The following is an 18829-nucleotide window of genomic DNA, read 5'->3' on the forward strand; positions in this document are numbered from 1 at the left end:
TATTAACCTAACAGGTGACTAATCATCTATGCAAATGTCATTATATAGTAGAAATTACTTCCACTATAAATTGAAATTTTATTTTAATTTATTCCCTTGGAATATCACTTGTGTCGAAACCTTTATTTGTAATGTTTTGGCTTCAACATTTCAAGCCGGTAATTTGAGAAATACTCAGAGGAAAAATTAAGGATCTGAAAAAAACTCCAAAGGCAATTTACAAAAATCTGCTGCCAGTTTCTAGTCTAAAGGTCAGAAGAAAGTATTGCCTGCTACTAAGCCCATATGCCTAATTGCAGTATTGCTTAACTCAATTACATCAATCTAACTCACTACACTTCAGCTTCTGTTTATAATAAGTGTAGGGATACAGACTTTCTAAAGAGCTCTTTATGGTCAGATGCTTCCTCTTCCATGATGTCATGCTGTTTTTGGACAAGGACTGTTAACAAGCCTCTACCTAAGATCTAAATTCCAGAACACATACCTTATCTGACATGGTATCCCAGTCTCTTGAAGCAAGGGATTCCATCGAGCCCAATCGGGAACTTGGTCTGTCTAAATTATTGGTCAGACCCAGGTAAGGACTGTTTCCATTCTGTCCATTCTCGCTTGCTCTGCTGTCTGTGTTTCTGGAAATGTTTTCTAACCCTTCACCACCAAGAAACAATTTATATATGGGGTTTTGGTTGGCTTTAGAGTTGGATGACTGACTTCCGGTTGACGACCTCTCTGGTTTCTTATATGAATCAGTCTGTGGTTCCTAGAAAGTAAGCAAACCAGAAAATTATGAGTATTCAAGTGTAAGTAAAGCTCAAACTAGCACATCAGTACCTACCAGATGTATGGTAGTATCTTAAACTGTTTGTATTTTATTTCCTTAATGAGAGATATCGTTTGTCCAATGCAAGTAGCCTTTATCTTTTAATTCAACAGGTAACGATTCACGATAATTGTCCATCATGATAAGGAAGTGTGTCTTGGTGTGTCTTGATTGACAACTTGGAGGACATGGACTGGGTTGCAGGTTAGTCAGGTTATTTTAATTTTGTGCATGCAATACACAAAAGCATGATGTAACATAGCATTAAACATACTGTAGATAAACAAAGGCACGTGCAAAAGCAAGCAAAAGGTTGGAATGATATAGATGAGAGCCAAAATAAAGCAGAAATATAATAAACTGCTAACTGATCATCCTGATTCAATGCTGTGAATGTTGAAGTTTCTGTTACCAAAAAGCTGTTACAGACACATTAGTATTGCATTATTATCCAGTGTCCTGGTGAATAGCAGACATAGTAATGTTAGAAGATATTCATATGAAATTTAATTTGGTGACAAAAAAATCTGTGTGAAAATAAAAAAAACGTGATATTGCAAAGAAGTGACAGGCAGTGTGAAAAACAGTATAAAATGGGATGAAAGAAAAATTATGCTGAGGTGAAGGGTCCAGGTCCATTTTCTTTGCCTTGTTTCTCATTCACCTAGTTTGGCTTAATATTTCTATGTATTCTCTACACACAATGAATAATAAATGGTCATTTTTGTAATATAAGACGACATATCCTATTTTTCACCTTTAGTGTCAATGCATTTTCCATAGACGCACTGGGGAGACTGTCATTATTCTGGGAAGTATCATGGCCCACAGTGACATTTGTAGAGTCATTGGCCACAGGGAGGTTTTCACAAGATCCATCTTGTGTTGCGTGCTTTTGTTCAAATATTGTTTGGCACGGGGCAGATATCACTCTGAAGGAAGGCTGTGGGCTCTTATTGTCCTCGGTTGTCCTCTCCTTGTTTAGTGTCCCTTTGTCACTCTCACTACAAGTGGAAATAAATGTCTCTGGTCTCGTCTTGCTCTCTTCCATCAATTCCGAATCTGAGCAACTCTTTTCTGAGGACTTGCGTTCCATCTTATGGTCACCAGTTGGAGATAAGCATGAGGATATTTTGGCATTCTCATTGCCAGAAAACTTATGAATCAGCTCTTTAACGCTGCCTGATCTTTTCAAACCCGTTACTTTCATGAAAGAAGCATTTTTGTTAGTAGTACCAGCCTTTGAGCCAGGCTCAGAATGGAAATAGGATTTTCCATTACAGTTAACAGTTTGGTTATTAAGAGGAGACTTTGATATGACGGGGCTCTCATCTCCATTTTGATGAGAGGTGCTGCTTTCTTTAAGAGAACAAGGAGGAAGGCTTCCTGCTGTCTGTTTCGGGAGATGAGCATGACTACGGGATGACTCCAGGCTAACGTTTTCCTCATGCAGAATAGAAGTGCCATTTTCTGAGATTCTTCTAGTGTCCTTGCCAACAGTTCCCTAAAAAAAACAAGCTTTTATTTCAACAAGGTGAATCTATCATTTAAGAAGTTTATATTGTTCCTCTATCCTTTCTTGTCAAATTTGCTATACTCTATCTAAAGAAGTATGCATCGACTTCTAGACATACTAGCCAAGAGCCTAAGTATTGTTTGAATAATAAAAAAATATTAATTGTTAATCACAAATTAACATTTTAAAAGTATATATACATTTTCAGAAATTTAAAGAACACATTTCTTTTGTCAATAATCATACTTTACATTGCCATAGTGGGGCACCAGCTTTGTGAGAAAAGCTATGTCTAGTCTGAAATACAGGAACTAACACAGATAATATAAGCTTCCAACATCAATCTGGTCTTTCCAATTTGTAATTTGCAAACTATAGGATTTGTATCAATGGTAGTATATTTTCTTTTATTAAATGTCTACAACCAGCAATTTATCCTACAATTTGTGTATCCCTATGTACAATATAGGCAAACATTTTTTAATTGCCTAACTAGGTACTGAATGGAGAGGAGAATATTTTTTGCAAGAGATCCATTTAGCAAAAACATTTTTTATCACATAGCACACATAAAAAATATTTTTATTTTAGAAGTATTTAGTATTTTCTAAAGGCTCATGAAGATTGTTTATTAAAAATTTGTGTTCAATCAAAGATACTTTCTTTAATAAAAAAGAAGAGACTTTGATGTTTAGCTAATCAAAAATATAAACTTTACCTGTGTTGTTTTTTATTAATTTACATAATTTACCATTCACATAACTTAAATAATTATTTTGTTTTTGCAATTATTATTAGCATCTTAATTCGTTTATGAAAATAATTGTGAAAGGCTGATTTTAATAAGCTTATTGGTTTCTTTTTGGTTTCAAATTCCTGTATTCGGATCTGTTTAATGAAGGGAAGACGTCTGTTTTTCTCTTTTTCAATATATAAAAAAAACAATTAAGGTGCCAGAGGCACACTGACAGAATTAGTTTTTTACCTACTTTCCTTTTACCTGCTCTTAAAAAAATGTATCTCCTTTATACTCTCTTTATTGGATTTGTGCTTCCCTTATTATTTTTACTGTTATTGTAATATATATTTTTGAAAAAACATTAGTTGGGAGCACAATTCACAAAATATTATTTGTCAATCTTAGAAAAACAGGGAATACAATTTGGTTAATTTGACGTGGAGCATACATATACATTTCATTGACATTATTCCAAGCGCATGCAGAGCTGAACAAAAAGCTATTAGTGGTTAGCTAGAAGCCTATTATCACTAAGACAACAAACAGTTACTGTGCAATCAGTAAGCCATCAGAAAGCAGCATTACTAATTATTACGAAGGAAATTGTACTTGAAAGGTCCAGGAAAATACATGAAAATGAATCTTAAAATCCAATTTCAATACACAGACGGTGGCTACAATGATAGAGCTGTAGTGTTTTAATTTTGTCTACTGGTCAAGTTTCGAAACAAGTCTTCTTTGAGTGCTGACTGGGCTTGACAGTCCAGAGATCACTGCTTCAGATTAGGCCATTAGCCAGCTGTGGCCTCCAGGTGATGGTGATAGGCAGAACTGATGGGCTCTGTACTACTGTGGGTAGTGCTGTTACGTTAAGATCAGAGCAATGGGAATTCCAGGACTCCATGAGATTGTGATGTGATGAATCGACGCTGGAGCAGCCCCTCAACAGATCCCTCAGCTTTTCTGCTGATACTGGGAGACTCCAGTGTGAAAAGATGTGGACCATCTGCCAAAGCACATTTCAAATGCCTTCATCCCTCTGCTATGATGGTTGTAGCATGGAGTTGATGATTAAGAATTACATTTTACAAAAGAAGGTCTCCTCTCATAACTTCTTTTCTCATGACAGTGGAACGGAGTATCAGATTTTGGGTCTAAAGTATCTCAGTGCATGTGGCCCATGTATAGCACATGGAGTTGAAAAAAATGCACCATGCATGAAAAACTGATGTCTGCATGGCATTGTGACCTAACACATTACATGTTGTTAGGTTTCCTTTGTTTCTGTGTTCTGTCACATCCCAGAAAAGAAACCAAAGAGTGATAAATAGACGTTATTTTAAAAATCCAACATCTATTATTGCAGACAAAAGATGAAGTATTAAGAACTATGAATAAGGATTGTAATAGACAGCAGAGCAGTCTAGTATATTGTTCCTCGACTGCTCATACTCACGACAAACACGAGACTCAGTAGTGGTATCTAGTTTTTCCCAATATACTGTATAAGTGTGAAAAAAAAGGTCGTTACACCCTTGCATGTAGAAGATGATCCTCCTTAACATTTCTTTAGCACTGGTGTAATGATGTACACATTGAATGAAAAGCAATAGTGAGCAATAAAGCAAAAGCACACAGTAGCAGAGTCAAAAGTGTTGCATGTTCATTCTCCTGCACTTTCTATTCTTTAAGTTAGTATGCACCCTTGCACAAGCACTTGCAGAGCTTCCATTACTTCCAGTTACTATAGGTGCAGGATTAGGGAAAAGTGCAACCATGTAGCATTAGCAATGCACAGCTGGCAAAACAAAGACATATCACCGAAAACCATAGTTATCACATTCATGCATTCATGCATCCTAGCAAGACAAACATCTTCACAAGCACACAGGACCATGCTTACTTTATCTTTAGCCTTTCCACACCATAACTTTCCTTGCATAAACTGTATTTAAATACCTCTACAGTTCTGAGACAAATCCCCATTGCATAGCTTTTTCCTGAAGACTGGCAATGAAAAAATAAACAGCTGTCTTCCTCTGCCCTACACACAAAAAATACAAATCTGCAAATAAAAAGCAGACCAAGATTACCAGACAGCTCTCTTCCTCCATCACTCTGGACACTTTGTCTGAGAAGTTCTGAAGATGACCAGCCTCCTCCCGATATCTCTGCATATCTTCTCCAAGCATTTCCTGTAGTACTGTCAGAGCTTCTTCCTGCTGCCTCAGTTGAAAAACCTGCACCTCTTTGTTGCCAATGGATTCCTTTACAATCTGCCTCTCTCTCACCAGCTCCTGGACAGAGGAACACAAGACACTTCACTCAGACTTGTCACCGACTGCGACAAACCTCCTTCAGTGTTATCTCACTGGCTGTACTGGAGCCAAGTGCTGCTCCTGCTGGGTCAAACAAATTACATTCGAAAAAAGCAGCATGAAAAGTGACCAATGAATTTGTACTTAATACTTTTTCTTTCTAATGTGGCGATATCAATAGGTTCATGTCTAAAGAATCATAATGCAAAAAAGGTCAATCACAGATTAAATACATAATAAATCAATGTTTCACTATCTACAGTATGTTTACAATACACTGTAACAAATGTGCACACCCATAATGCTGCCTTCAGCAAGCCAAAGTGAAGAACTGTATTCAGTCCACCATCTGGACATTTCACATTCCAGATACTTGGAAATCCCAGATATCCTCATACTTTTGGTTATTCTTTTCTTGTCTGGGTAAGAAAATGTTTTTTTTTTTCTGAGACTGTAATAGATCCTACAAAGGGGATGTCCTCACTTTCTAACAGATAGTAGTTACTTACCACTGTCTCCTCAGAGGCTTCACTTTTCCACAGCCTGGTCTCGGTTTCTGAAAGATGGGCCTTCAAGACTTTCAGTTCAAAGCCCAGGTGTTTCTGTTGCTTCCTCACCTCACCAAGGCTACAATACACAGAAAAAAGCATGGCATTCAATGAGGACTTCCAAAACATCCTTTTTTGCTGTTGTACATTTTTGGTATATTTCAAAATGTACAATTAATGTACAGTAGGGGGTTCAGAAAAACACAAATGAATGATTACAATAGTAGGGGGCCATTTCGCCTATCTAGTTCATTTGGTGTTACAAGGATCTCACCAGGTTCTAGGTAAGTAAAGATCTTCTGTGCTGTAGAAATTAAAAACGAGTAGTCTCTTATTGTTGGATTTTGCTTCCAATTAGGTAAAGAAGCTGGTTTCTGGCCTAACATTTACAAACCGCCATTGACTGTTTTTGTTTTCGACTTTGGTTTATGCCTCTATTTGAGTTGAGCTTTACAAGGACAATTATTATTCATGCGCAAGCAAATGTTATTGTTTTCAAAAATGAAAGCTAATTATGAGTTAAAAACCACAGGAGCTGTACTGTGTAGTGTGTGCCAACAAGCAGCTCAGCGCTCATGTGTTTCCTCACTTCTTTTCACCTCGTTGTTGTGCAAATCGCACAGGAAATGTGAGATTTCTATGTTTATGTTCTCTGGCATCTGTATGCAGTGCTAACAGTGGACTTTTAATAAACCAGTTTGTCTAAATACACAGTTTGAAGTAATTTCAGCTTGCAGCCCAGACGGCAGGCACATGTTGGATGCAGTGCATAAACTGTTAAGTCCTATAAAAATGCAAGCAAATGCATTCATATACTTTAAATCAAACTATGGTTTGGTGTATACAGTATATGAGATATATATTTCCTGTGATTAATTTAAACATACATACTGTATATACATTACACTGGTTAAAAATCTGAATAAGTTACATGGTTTTTCATCAAATGAATAAAATACAGCTCTTTATTACTGAATTGTTTGCACGCTACCTTGTTCTAAAAATGCACATAAAAAAAGTGACTGATCAAGATTTACAAGATAAAGACAGTGCAATATTATAGGTGGACGATGCAATACACTGAGACTAAGCAGAGCTTGGAAAAAATGTTTTGTATAGCCTACTATTGCAGCCAAAATGTCATTTTGTAAAAAGAAGTTCTGCAACACCATGAAGACTTCACATGTTCCACACTGATTTTTGTATTCCCAAAATGTGAACACTAGAGGGCGACATTAAACAATCTGCATCTAACAAGCCTTTGGGGAGCACGACAGCAGCATATTGTACCAATATAGACCTGGCACCCCTTTATAGTACACAGTTTTTTCAGTTGACAGAACCCACATAAAATACAGTATGGATGTCCCGTTCTCATCTGCACAGAGTGGTGAAACATCTCCAAAATAGATCATTTTAGACTCAATGAGTCATTAACGCTCCCTCTAAACTAAAATAAAATAGGTGTGAGCATGATTCTCCTTAGCACTGTGCAGTATCATAGCACTTAATTAACACTGTGCTTACTGTTTTGGGCTTTTAGTGTTGTTTTATGCTAATGTTATGCACACTCTTGGCATTCTGACTGAATGGATATGTAAGTATCTTTGGATAGAAGCACCTGTGAAATGAATAAACATAAGTATAAAATAATTAAACTACTGGTTTTGCCGAATTAGGTGAAAAATGCTCCCATTCGTTCCATCAAACTGTTTGATCATAACCTCAAAAAGAAATTATCCACATATTAGAGGAAGGAGATGCAGCAAATTATATCGTAGTTATTGCTTTAAAATGTAAACATATTGAAAACACACACAAGATGTCTAATGTTTCTTTAGTTTAACAAATATTAGAATTAAAAATAGTGTTTTCTTTTGTCAATATGATTTTTCATAAGATAGGATACATAAAAAGTTTGAACCATGGAGAAATGCATTTTTTTTAATATACACATATAAAGAAATACGTTTGTTTTGAGAAACAGGAACAATGCAGTGAATTTGGAAAATAAATATTCTGAGCAATGGAAATTATTTACTGTGCTTTACTTTTGTACACCCTTCAAAACCATTGCACAAAATAAAGGAATATGACATTCAAAACAGTACAATTGTTATACAAACCACAATTATATCTGTGAAATATCAATAGGAATTGAACAGGGTTTGAGGAATTCAGCACATACTGTACATAAGGCATGCAAACCCTAAGATCTTCATTTTTAACAAGAAAATATAAAGGGAAAGTTAAACCAATGTTCAGGAGATGCAAAAATCATAGGCATTTCTGCTAATCTTACGCAACTTCATAAGAAGATAATTGAAGATAAACATTTAATTCCAATATAATTTGTAACTATAGTACACACTCACATACTTCATTTCATGTATTTATGTTGTCTACTGTTGTGCAGCTGGTGAAAGAGTGGAATGCCCTTTTCTGAGTATTGAGCCAGTAGAAATGTGAGATTATTGGAATCACAGTAAAAAATTAAAAAACATCTTGCCTTCACAACATTCTTTTGGGTTCGTTTTCAAGAAGAAAAATGTAATAGGTTTCAAATAGCAAATTAAAACGCTGACCAGGTTGCACAGTCATTTTTATGATACTAGTGCCACTTCTAACTCTCCCATGACAAATAGAGATAACCCCACCATCTGTCCCACAAAGGCTGTCAAAAGTAAGGTGGGAAAAAAGTAATTTGAAGAATGAATGGTAAAGGGAGGAAAGTGTTTGAAAATGTCACAATGAATCATGTGCACTTGCATTTTTATCATATAATGAGGTGTATTTAGGTCAAAAATACATAAAACAGAATAATCATCAAGCCAAATGAAGCACCTCAGACTATACAGTACCCATTGATCTAGTAGTTTAAAAGGAGAGGCCCAGTCAGTTGAATATATATTTTGTTTCTTCAAAGAGCAAGAGTTAAAAGATTTTATTTTCTCCATTTTAGAAAGTCAGTGTGTTGGTGGGAAAAACGATCTACCCATATATACATAGAAAGCCACTAATATCTAGTAAGAATCGCAACAAATCAAGGCTCATCCCATCGGGACTGAGTACAAGGCTTATCTACACTAATAAAGAAGCTTGTCCACCACAAGACACACATATAAACAAGCACACAGGAATAATGACCCTAGTTCAAATGTCTTGGGGTGGTTGCAGGAAAACAGAGCACACAGACATAGGGAACTTGCAGGCCAAGAAAAGCAAAGACCCACAAGCTGTGAGGCTGCAGTGCTAAACAACCACGTAGTCACCACGCTGCCTATAATACGGTACAGGTACTGTAGTGTAAATGAGTATACGTTTCCATTAAAATGAATATAAACAGCAATATAATATACAAGGCAATTATAACAAAAATGTTTCACCTTTAGGGTTAATAGCCATAAAATACAAAAGAATGCTATCTCGTCTAACTCAGAAACTTGTGTGACCAATGAGGATAAGGTAAGAGCTAGTTGATTTTGTTTTTTTAGTTTTAGATTCAATAAAAATCTGATTTTGGCATCTGTTATAGGAATCACCATTTACAAATGAGCCTGCATACCTCAATCTAGGAATCTATTTGGAAATTATGACAAAATAATGACATATCTTTCTCACTGTTGATCATTTCCAGCTATCACTGAAATACCTGTGAGTAGGAGTAAGATAATCCATATTGCACAAATTTTTGCCTGCCAAGAACGAAGCAAAGCAAATACCTTTCTTTAAAACCCACTTGAGCCGTAGAAGATACAGTACCACATAATAACAATATAAAATACAATTGAAAGCAGTTTTAAATCATTCATCCAAAATGGAGACTTGCATAGTAATACAAAATCTAATGTTTTGAAGAATACTTTTGTGTCTACTCTGTACATACAATATATTGAGTGTACCTTTTGCATTCTCTATGTTAAGAAAAGATACATTAATCAGAAAACAGTATACTACATATACAGTATATACACATTTGCTAGAATGAGGTAATTTAAGGTACTGGAATTGGCAGAGTGGAACTATTTTGTTACTGTACATTAAATATGAGATATGACAGAATCTCACGTCTTGATTAACCTTGAGACATTACCTCCTTATAATCTTATAATCTGGAGCCCAGTATGTGTAATCACGAAATTTCTTCATTCACCTAGGCCACTTTTTAAAGAATAACCTGCGATTATGTACTTCATTACATCATCTCTTGAGTTCTACCAACAATTAAGACAGCAGAAACTAAATTTCTCAGACCACAGATTACCTACTGATGGTTGTGGGGTTGCTCTACAGTCTGAAATGTTCAACCACCTAAAATTCATACTGAATACATGTTTAAAATAAACTTAACCCACTAAAGTACTTCATATGCACCATTTAATATTAATTAAATTATTTTTCAGCCCTTTTACAAGCAATGATTGCACAAAACAAATGCAGAACAAATGATTAGCCAAGTACTAATTTGTTGCTGTTGCTCACTGATGTGTTTTAAAAGTGGTCAATGCATCACTCAGAAGTCAGAAAAACAATATCCACACAGTCTTTGTCACAAATTAAACCTAAGACAATTTACTTAAATTTAGTGTCCCAAATGAGCTTGATAAACATTTAAACGATTTAACTGCATGTTTTGATAACTTAAAAATTCATTTGACAGCTACAATAAAAACGTAAGAAAGGCTGCAAATGAGAGGAGATTATATGGTCCATCTAGCCAAGTTAGTAGTTAATCTATCCAAGGGTTTCAACCAGCTGTTTCTTTAAAGAAGCTAGGGTTTTGGCTTCAACAACATGTGTGGGTCATACTCCCATAACCCACAACCCTTTGTTTAAAGAAGTACCTCCTGCATATACATGAATAACTATGAGCCTTCTACACAATGTCTACTTTGTGACCGCTGGTTAATGTTTCACCACTAATATAGAAGAAATTCACCGGGTTGACTTGGCAAGTTCCTATGTTTCGTGGGAGCACGTTAGACTAGTGAATAGTAAGCATCTTCTAATTTGTTCAAGCAAGAACAGTCATTTACTTTAGAAACCCAACCTGGCCTTGCCTACAAAGGCTCTATGGAAGGATCAGTAAGGCGTATTCCCCTTAACAACAAAACCTGAGGAGGCAAACACTGGGCATGCCAATGGTCTCTAGCAAAGACTGAAAGGCCATCATGATGAGGACTTGGTTAAGCTTTTCATTACAGTAGGCCTCCTGAACTACTACTTTATTATATCACAAGTAAAACGATGTATCATTTCATTGAAGAGAGTTTAAATCGAATTTGTCTACATCAGACAGATCTGCCTGGCTTGCAAAGGCTTTTCTTCATTTCACATAAAATCAATGGAGTCGATTTCCGTTACTTTCGATTCTGTTACTTTTGAGCACTAATGACAAGACAAGTGTCCTAGGCCGTTTTATTGGATTCATCTTTTCAAGAACATAAATCTACAGTTTGCATGATGCTGACACAGAAGACAGCAAGTACAGAGAGATGCTTTGCCAGTAAGAAAGACATCACAACTATTAATTAATAAAACAAATAACAGCACATCTATATAGGTTGTAGTAGTTCAGGTGGGTAGCTGTGTCAGCATGCATAGGCTGCAAAGGAACAAGTTTTTCAGCATGGAATAAACCTATTACTTGTTCCTGTACATCTACTGTATATAGGACTGGAACTGTATATAGTACAATGACGTTTTGTGTTGAACATCAAAAGTATTGTTCCTAACATCCATCAGCTATGCCCATCTGCTATAAGCAAAAAAAAAAGATCCTAAAAAAGTAAACCTAAAAGTCAAGTTTCAATCAGCAGCCTCTTAAAACCTTTTATCATGTTATGAAAGGGGATACTACACTATTAGTTCCATGTTCATTATATATACTGTAGAAAACATTACCTTTTTACTTTTTCAGCAGTAAGAAAAAGAGCTATATAATTCTGTATAATTCTTCCGTGGTGCTAATTTAATTTAATTTAATTGAGGCCAATTTAAGTTTTCATTTTAGATTTAGATAAAATCCACTCTACCACACTATACTGCCAGCATCTGCCGAGGAAATGGAAGAAGAAAGAATAAACATTTTGGACAAATATTAAGATCGATCATAATTAATGGTTAAATCATGAGCACTAAAATGTCACAAAATTGTAAGAAATTAGTTTAATATATATAGTTTTTTACTTAATGAGTTAAATTAAAATGTTGATAAACTGGCATGTACTGTATGGTCTTGAAACCTGTCATGAAAGACTATACAGTGAATATTACTGAAGCAAAGTTTATTGAATATTTTTTATAATTTATCTTGCCATTACTAAGGAATAACAATTGTAAATATAAAAATAAATTTGATTTTCATTAGTATTAAGTACTGTACCAGACGTAAACACTCATGCTGAAATATTTATTGTTTAGTCTCAACAGTGCATTTTGCTGCATTCTTTAAATTCAACTTTAAAAAAAACAAAGAGGCAAGAGTCAGACAGACAGAAAGGATATCAGATCTAGCTGAGACAGTGCTATGGGAAATTGAATATTTCCATTGTCAATAAGATGCGTTTAATGAAAAATGCTTAGTGGTTTACTGTCAGTATCTGACACACCCTCAGAATGACAATTAATGCACGGTGCTGTTTAAACTTGTTCTCTGCCTAAAAGCTTTTCAAATACAGTAACACTTGAAAATAGTTTTAGGCCATGCAAGCAAAAATGAAGAGTGAAACTAAAAATGGCATCGCTTCAGAAAAAAGTCCCTCACACTTAACCAGAATTCTGGCACACCCCAATTCCCAAAATTAAGAAAAACATAAAAAAACAAGTTTTGAACAGTCTGTCAAGTAGTTTTATCTTGACAGTAAGTCTAAATTAGGTAAAACACCTGTGGTGGGATGATCACACCTGAGGTGCTTACCTCACATATATCCTTAAATAATCAAATATTATGCAACTTATAGGCACTTTAGTGACTTCTCTATATAGTATGATAGGGCATGATTCAACAGTTGTCTTTTTCCATTGTGTAACTGAAAACCAATATATCATATTTTTTAAAGGTTTAGATGTCAAGAGTTATATAAAAGGTGAATTTGGCACAGATAACAAGATTCCGAAGTGACTAATGAATTTTAGCATGTTTTTTATGTTTTTCATGGCATGTCTGAAGGAACAGAAGAGATTTGTATAGCTGCGACTGTACAGTATATAACATCAAGAGACATCTGTTGAGGCCATGGTCTATTGGTCTACAGTTATACTACATAACACAGGAGTTTTATTGTCATCTCCTTCAGGACTATAATGATACAACCAAAAAACATTCACCTTTAACCTCAGCTAGACTCAAACTAAGAATTTCCTGAGTGCAACTAAAATTCATAAAACTGTAAAATACTCCAACTCTATTCACCTACTCTTCCTTGATTGATTTTAGACATAGTTGTGATTACTCCTAAAATTTAAATAAGCATTAGCTGTAGACATCTCCCAAGCCTACAACCAGAAATAATAATGAACATACTGTTGGTCTGCTCTGTTTATTTCTTGTTCTGTCCTCTCTTGTAGGTCTCTCAAATGCTGGGAGAACTCCTGGGTTTGGTCAATGTGTGGTTTCAGAATTGCTAGTCTGTTGATGATGACGTCCGATATCTGTTGGACAAAGAAGAACAAGTCTTAGGACAAGGGAAAAAAATGTTGTGAGGTTTGACGAGAGCTTGATTGAATATTCTGAAAAGTTCAAAACAGTTCTTGTTGAGAATTAACATTGAGAAAATGAATAGACATTTTGTACATGAAGCACAGCCTAAGCCAACCTGCCTACACCCTGCTTCTTTAATGGAATCTGTTTTTGTTGTTGATTATTATTATTTCATGTTATTGTATTTTATAATCCTTTTCAGAATCACAGTTAACTCCTCTTCTCTATAAGATACACTCCCCATTCTAAAACCATGAAACATTCAAAAATATTCTCAAATAAAAGGTGCAGTTTTTAAACATTGTGGGCTTTGGGAAACCAGTTTATGTATTAATTGTAGACGCTAAGCTCTTCTTTTTGGGGGACTAACAAAACTGGCTTGGTATTCAAGCAGCGACACCTTAACTTATATGTTTACACCTCTATTGTGGAGAACAATCTCTTCTCATTGTCACCTCAAGATATTATTCAGTATGAAAACAAAGAAGAGTACTGTTAGAAAAATTCTGCCACCTTGGTACACTTCCAAAAACTTAACAGCCTAAAAATGACAAAAGGTGCACACAAATTCCTTCATGGGTCATTCAGAAGTTATCCATGAATTCCATATTCCACATGATCCATCAATGAATAAAGATAAATGAGACGCATTATCCACCAGGATTTTTAGATGTCTTTAATACCCACAATTAAAAACAGGCAATTGATTAAATGCTTCTCAATCAGCACAGGGGACCTTGAATGAATCCTGGCTACCTGCTAATCTAGAGCTGTCATCTGCACCTTTAGTTTCTGTAGTTATAGCTTTCTTTAGTTGTTATCTGATTGAATGGAGAAATGTAATATGGCACAAAATGGTGGATTCTATGTTTAACAATTAAGATTTGAGATTCTAGAGAAAGCACAAGTTTAAGATACAGAGGAAGTACAGTATTGCTTTTTTGTAGACTAGAGTAAGATTTCCTCCGACGGCTAGCAAATACACCGTTCTACTCAATGATTTCAATACTTTTCACACATAGCTGGAAACTCATTCTTGACCATGTCTAAAAAAACACCTCCCTCATTTGACTCCTGTTATATCAATAGCAAACTATTACCACTGCCATCAGTCAGGCCATTAGCATAACACACATCTGATATACTGGTGACATATTGTAGCCTCCTTTCTAGCATGTCCCTTCTACCCGCTACCCAGGAGGGGTTTCAACTGTCAACGGACGATTCTCGTACACTTTTTGATCAGTCACGTGGGAGCAGCGTAACACTCTTTCTGCCTCGAGTGTGGAAGGCTCAGAATGTTGCTTCTATTCCCGATTTGGCATCAATCTTGGCTTCTCGTGACAGTCATCTGAAGCTACAAATCTAGTGTTAGACAGCTGTTTACTTCTGAAAGCTAATTTTTTTGTGAACAGGAAATACATTCAAATTATTTTCTTGTAAGCTACATATTAATGAGCAGTGAGTGGTTAAAGCTGCACAGCATTCACTCACAACTGGCAGCCCACTGAAGCTCAGCAGGTGTGAGCCTGGTCAGTACCTGGATGGGAGACCTCCTGGGAAAAACTAAGGTTGCTGATGGAAGAGGTGTTAGTGGGGCCAGCAGGGGGTGCTCACCCTGCGGTCTGTGTGGGTCCTAATGCCCCAGTATAGTGACGGGGACACTATACTGTAAACAGGCGCCGTCCTTCGGATGAGACGTAAAACCGAGGTCCTGACTCTCTGTGGTCATTAAAAATCCCAGGGCGCTTCTCGAAAAGAGTAGGGGTGTAACCATGGTGTCCTGGCCAAATTTCCAATTGGCCCTTACCAATCATGGCCTCCTAATAATCCCCCTCTATGAATTGGCTACATTATTCTGCTCTCCTCCCCACTGATAGCTGATGTGTGGTGAGCGTTCTGGCGCACTATGGCTGCTGTTGCATCATCCAGGTGGATGCTGCACATTGGTGGTGGTGGAGGGGAGTCCCCATACCTGTAAAGCGCTTTGAGTGGAGTGTCCAGAAAAGCGCTATATAATTGTAAGCAATTATTATTATATTATTACATATATACTTTTTTGATCACCATTAATCTTGGATTACTTCAGGTTTACCAGATTCTAAAAAACCAGCAATCAAAACTGGGTTTAACAACCATTACAATTAGCAATTCATTTGTCTACAGGAAATTAAATACTCATTCAATTGTTGCAGAGTTGAGCTAGCGGTATACTGTAAATATCCATACCCTCTTGCTCGACATTTAGACGTTGCAAAACTTCAAAAAATTCTAAGTCTAATACCAAATCCCTACAAATATACTTTGTGCGCACCAAATTTATAATTGCTCCTGAATCTTGTTTTTATTACTGCAGGACAAACACCAGCACACTTACGACGTGGAAGCAGGTATCACACACACATGGTTCTACCACTGTACTCTATAATGCAGATATCAAGGGTTATAGGCAGAGACATTCACAGTCAAGACCTACTGCATAATCACCTGCCAGAACAAGCAGATTAATTTTAAAACTTATTCTGCATGTATTCAGACGATGGAAACTAAAAAGTGGAAAAAATGAAAACCTCACTTTAGACACTGAAACATCTTAATTTCGTAATCTTAAAACCTTCTAATTAATCCCATTTCCCTAAGGCAACATGTGATTATAAAAAAAATGGTAATACCAATTCCTGTTAAATGAGTTTATTTTAAGGCAATTACGCCTCTCATTGATCTTATCAGTCAATTAGATCCTTAACATCATTAAGTTACTTAGTTTAAAATATATGTAAATACAAACTATATGTATTTGCAACAAAAGCAAAATGTTTCCCTGACATTTTTAAAAAATGCTTTACTTCATTTATAATGGTAAGAAATATGAAGAAAAAGAGTTTCAATCTATAAAATGTTGGAAGGCATACTGTACACTTTGATTTTATTTTTTATGCTGCTTAATCTTGATAAAGGTGTTGCCTAATTTGCAGCACAGTGTGTGTGCGTTTACCTGCTCCTTTCCGGACTCAGTGTTTTGGAAAATCTTCACCTTGCTCTCCAACAGGTCCTTCAGTTTTATTATTGAAGGGGGCACAGCACCAACAGCCTCAGTGAGCTACAGGAACAGTTCATGAAAGCACATCAGTGCAAGGAGAAAGAAAGAGTCTAGCTGTTCATCACCATTCAAGGAATCAAACACCTTTATATTTCATTAAAAGAAATAGAGACAAGTAAATCATTGTTGTTTCATTGTCCAGAGCTATGTTTAAGAAGGAGAAATGCATTGGTGAAGTCAAATTAATTCACACTCTATACTAAATGTACACGGACAGCAAACTTGTGTTATTCTCTAAAAAATAGTAAGGCACTTCTAACATTTTGCTGGTCCACCATTGTTCCAGACGCAATTTAAGCATAATTAAAACATGGGTGGAAACAGTATACTTATCAAGTAAAAACATCAAAGGACTCCTGTGATGGACAGAGATACTGTACTTTATATATTTGCTGTGTGACAAACTGACAGGAAAAAATATTAGGATGTGCCCTTAAGCTGTCTTCAAAGAAGTAAAACTAGCTTGTCTTTCTCCTTCAGTCATAATTAAGATATCCTTATCACTATAATTATCTACTGAACATTAATATGTTTTTAAGGTGTAATTTTTAATCACAAAATTAAAGTTCCAAAGAAAAAAAAAATTGTTTTTGACACTGCAACTTTTTTTCAACTGTTGCTAGACTATGCTTTATTTTGCATTTCATCTAAATCTAAAAAAAAAGCTCTGCTTAAAAATGAGTGCAATTCTTCAGTATAAACAAGTCACTTAATTTCCAAAGGATTTATTGTATTCTTTAGATTACATTTCCCAACTCTAAATAATCACTTCTTAGACCGACTCTGTCCTTGGACTAACATATATAGTGAACAGCATTAATATATTACCCTCATTTTTATATCACCTAAGAACTATAGGAATGAATCTGCTACCCTTCATCAAAGACACCACCATTGCTATCTTATACACTCAGTCCCTAAAGAGTAAATGAATGCTAGATACTGTATTTGAGATACTTTTGGGAGTATACAGAGATCTTCACATGGGAAAGCCTCTGCATAAAAATAATAATAATAATAATAATAATAAATATCATGCTCCTGAAAACAATTATAAATGTAAAGAAAACAATTTTTAAAAATAAAATATATCAATATACAGCATACACTATCCAAAGACAGGCTGTGCAATAGTTAATAAACAACAGTTTGCTTCTAACAATAACATTTGGCAATACATATATACAGAACTATGTATCCAATATTATCTTCATGAGCACATTTAATCTCCTTTTTTAGTCAAAAAGAGGACAATATGCAGAAGCTATTGTATATAATATTAAAAACAGAATGAACATGTACATACTGTACACATTTATGTTGACTATGCAAGATTTGGACATCTTATATTAATGTAAAGTATTATATAAATAATTACATGAAAAATTATTAAATAATTACTTTAACATTTATAACGGTAAATGCCTTTGCACAGATTTAAAGATACATGCAATTTTGATTAATGTGATCACAATAATCATTGGAGGACTCAACTAATTTCCAGGAAATACTTACTGAGTCTGTATTACTCATTTCCACTGACTTGACCCCTGCTTTGCTTGTACTAACTGTTAGAGTGCTTCCTGAAAGCATGCTGAAGCACTCCCCCCTTCGCCAATGTTTTCTGGGCTAAACGCAGAAAAAATAACATTAAAGTAAATTACACAATCTCGCTTATGTTTCCCTGCCAATTTCAAGGGTGCACAAAGAGTTAAGAGTGGTACTTTGACAAAAAATGCTCATGGCTGCTGTGGTCTGCATCTTAAAAGACAGTATAGAACCATTTACAGTACATTTCCTACCTTAATGATGTACTGTAAGTGCTAAATGTTAATATGATGATGATAATAATAATTCCCTTTGTTCATCCTTCTGTGATAAGGCTAAAACACTAATCCATGTTCAAAAGGCCGCTTAATTCCTTAAAATTCTACTTAAAACACAACTGACCAATTCATATCATTCCATAGGATATGTACTTAATAATTCCATTTCCTTTGCTAAACCTGCAATAGGATCAGTATAGATAGGTCCCTAACCATTAAAGGACTGAAAGCATTGAATATTAATTATAATTAAATAC

At 35.4% G+C, this 18829-nt stretch overlaps 1 protein-coding gene across 1 annotated transcript in view; it reads right to left on the reverse strand.

Moving 5' to 3' along the window:
- LOC107079470 (cingulin-like protein 1) overlaps window positions 1-18829 on the reverse strand; it is a 52793-nt gene that overhangs the window by 16893 nt on the left and 17071 nt on the right. The window contains exons 2-7 of the mRNA XM_015363970.2: window positions 16642-16746; window positions 13470-13597; window positions 5906-6023; window positions 5172-5375; window positions 1581-2327; window positions 488-763 (exon numbers count right to left, since the gene is read on the reverse strand). Of these exons, the coding sequence (XP_015219456.2) occupies window positions 488-763; window positions 1581-2327; window positions 5172-5270 (1122 nt within the window). The 5' untranslated portion in view covers window positions 5271-5375; window positions 5906-6023; window positions 13470-13597; window positions 16642-16746. The remainder of the gene's footprint in view (window positions 1-487; window positions 764-1580; window positions 2328-5171; window positions 5376-5905; window positions 6024-13469; window positions 13598-16641; window positions 16747-18829) is intronic.

This window comes from Lepisosteus oculatus, chromosome 3, assembly GCF_040954835.1.
Source record: "Lepisosteus oculatus isolate fLepOcu1 chromosome 3, fLepOcu1.hap2, whole genome shotgun sequence".
In the NCBI taxonomy this organism is placed as follows: Eukaryota; Metazoa; Chordata; class Actinopteri; order Semionotiformes; family Lepisosteidae; genus Lepisosteus; species Lepisosteus oculatus.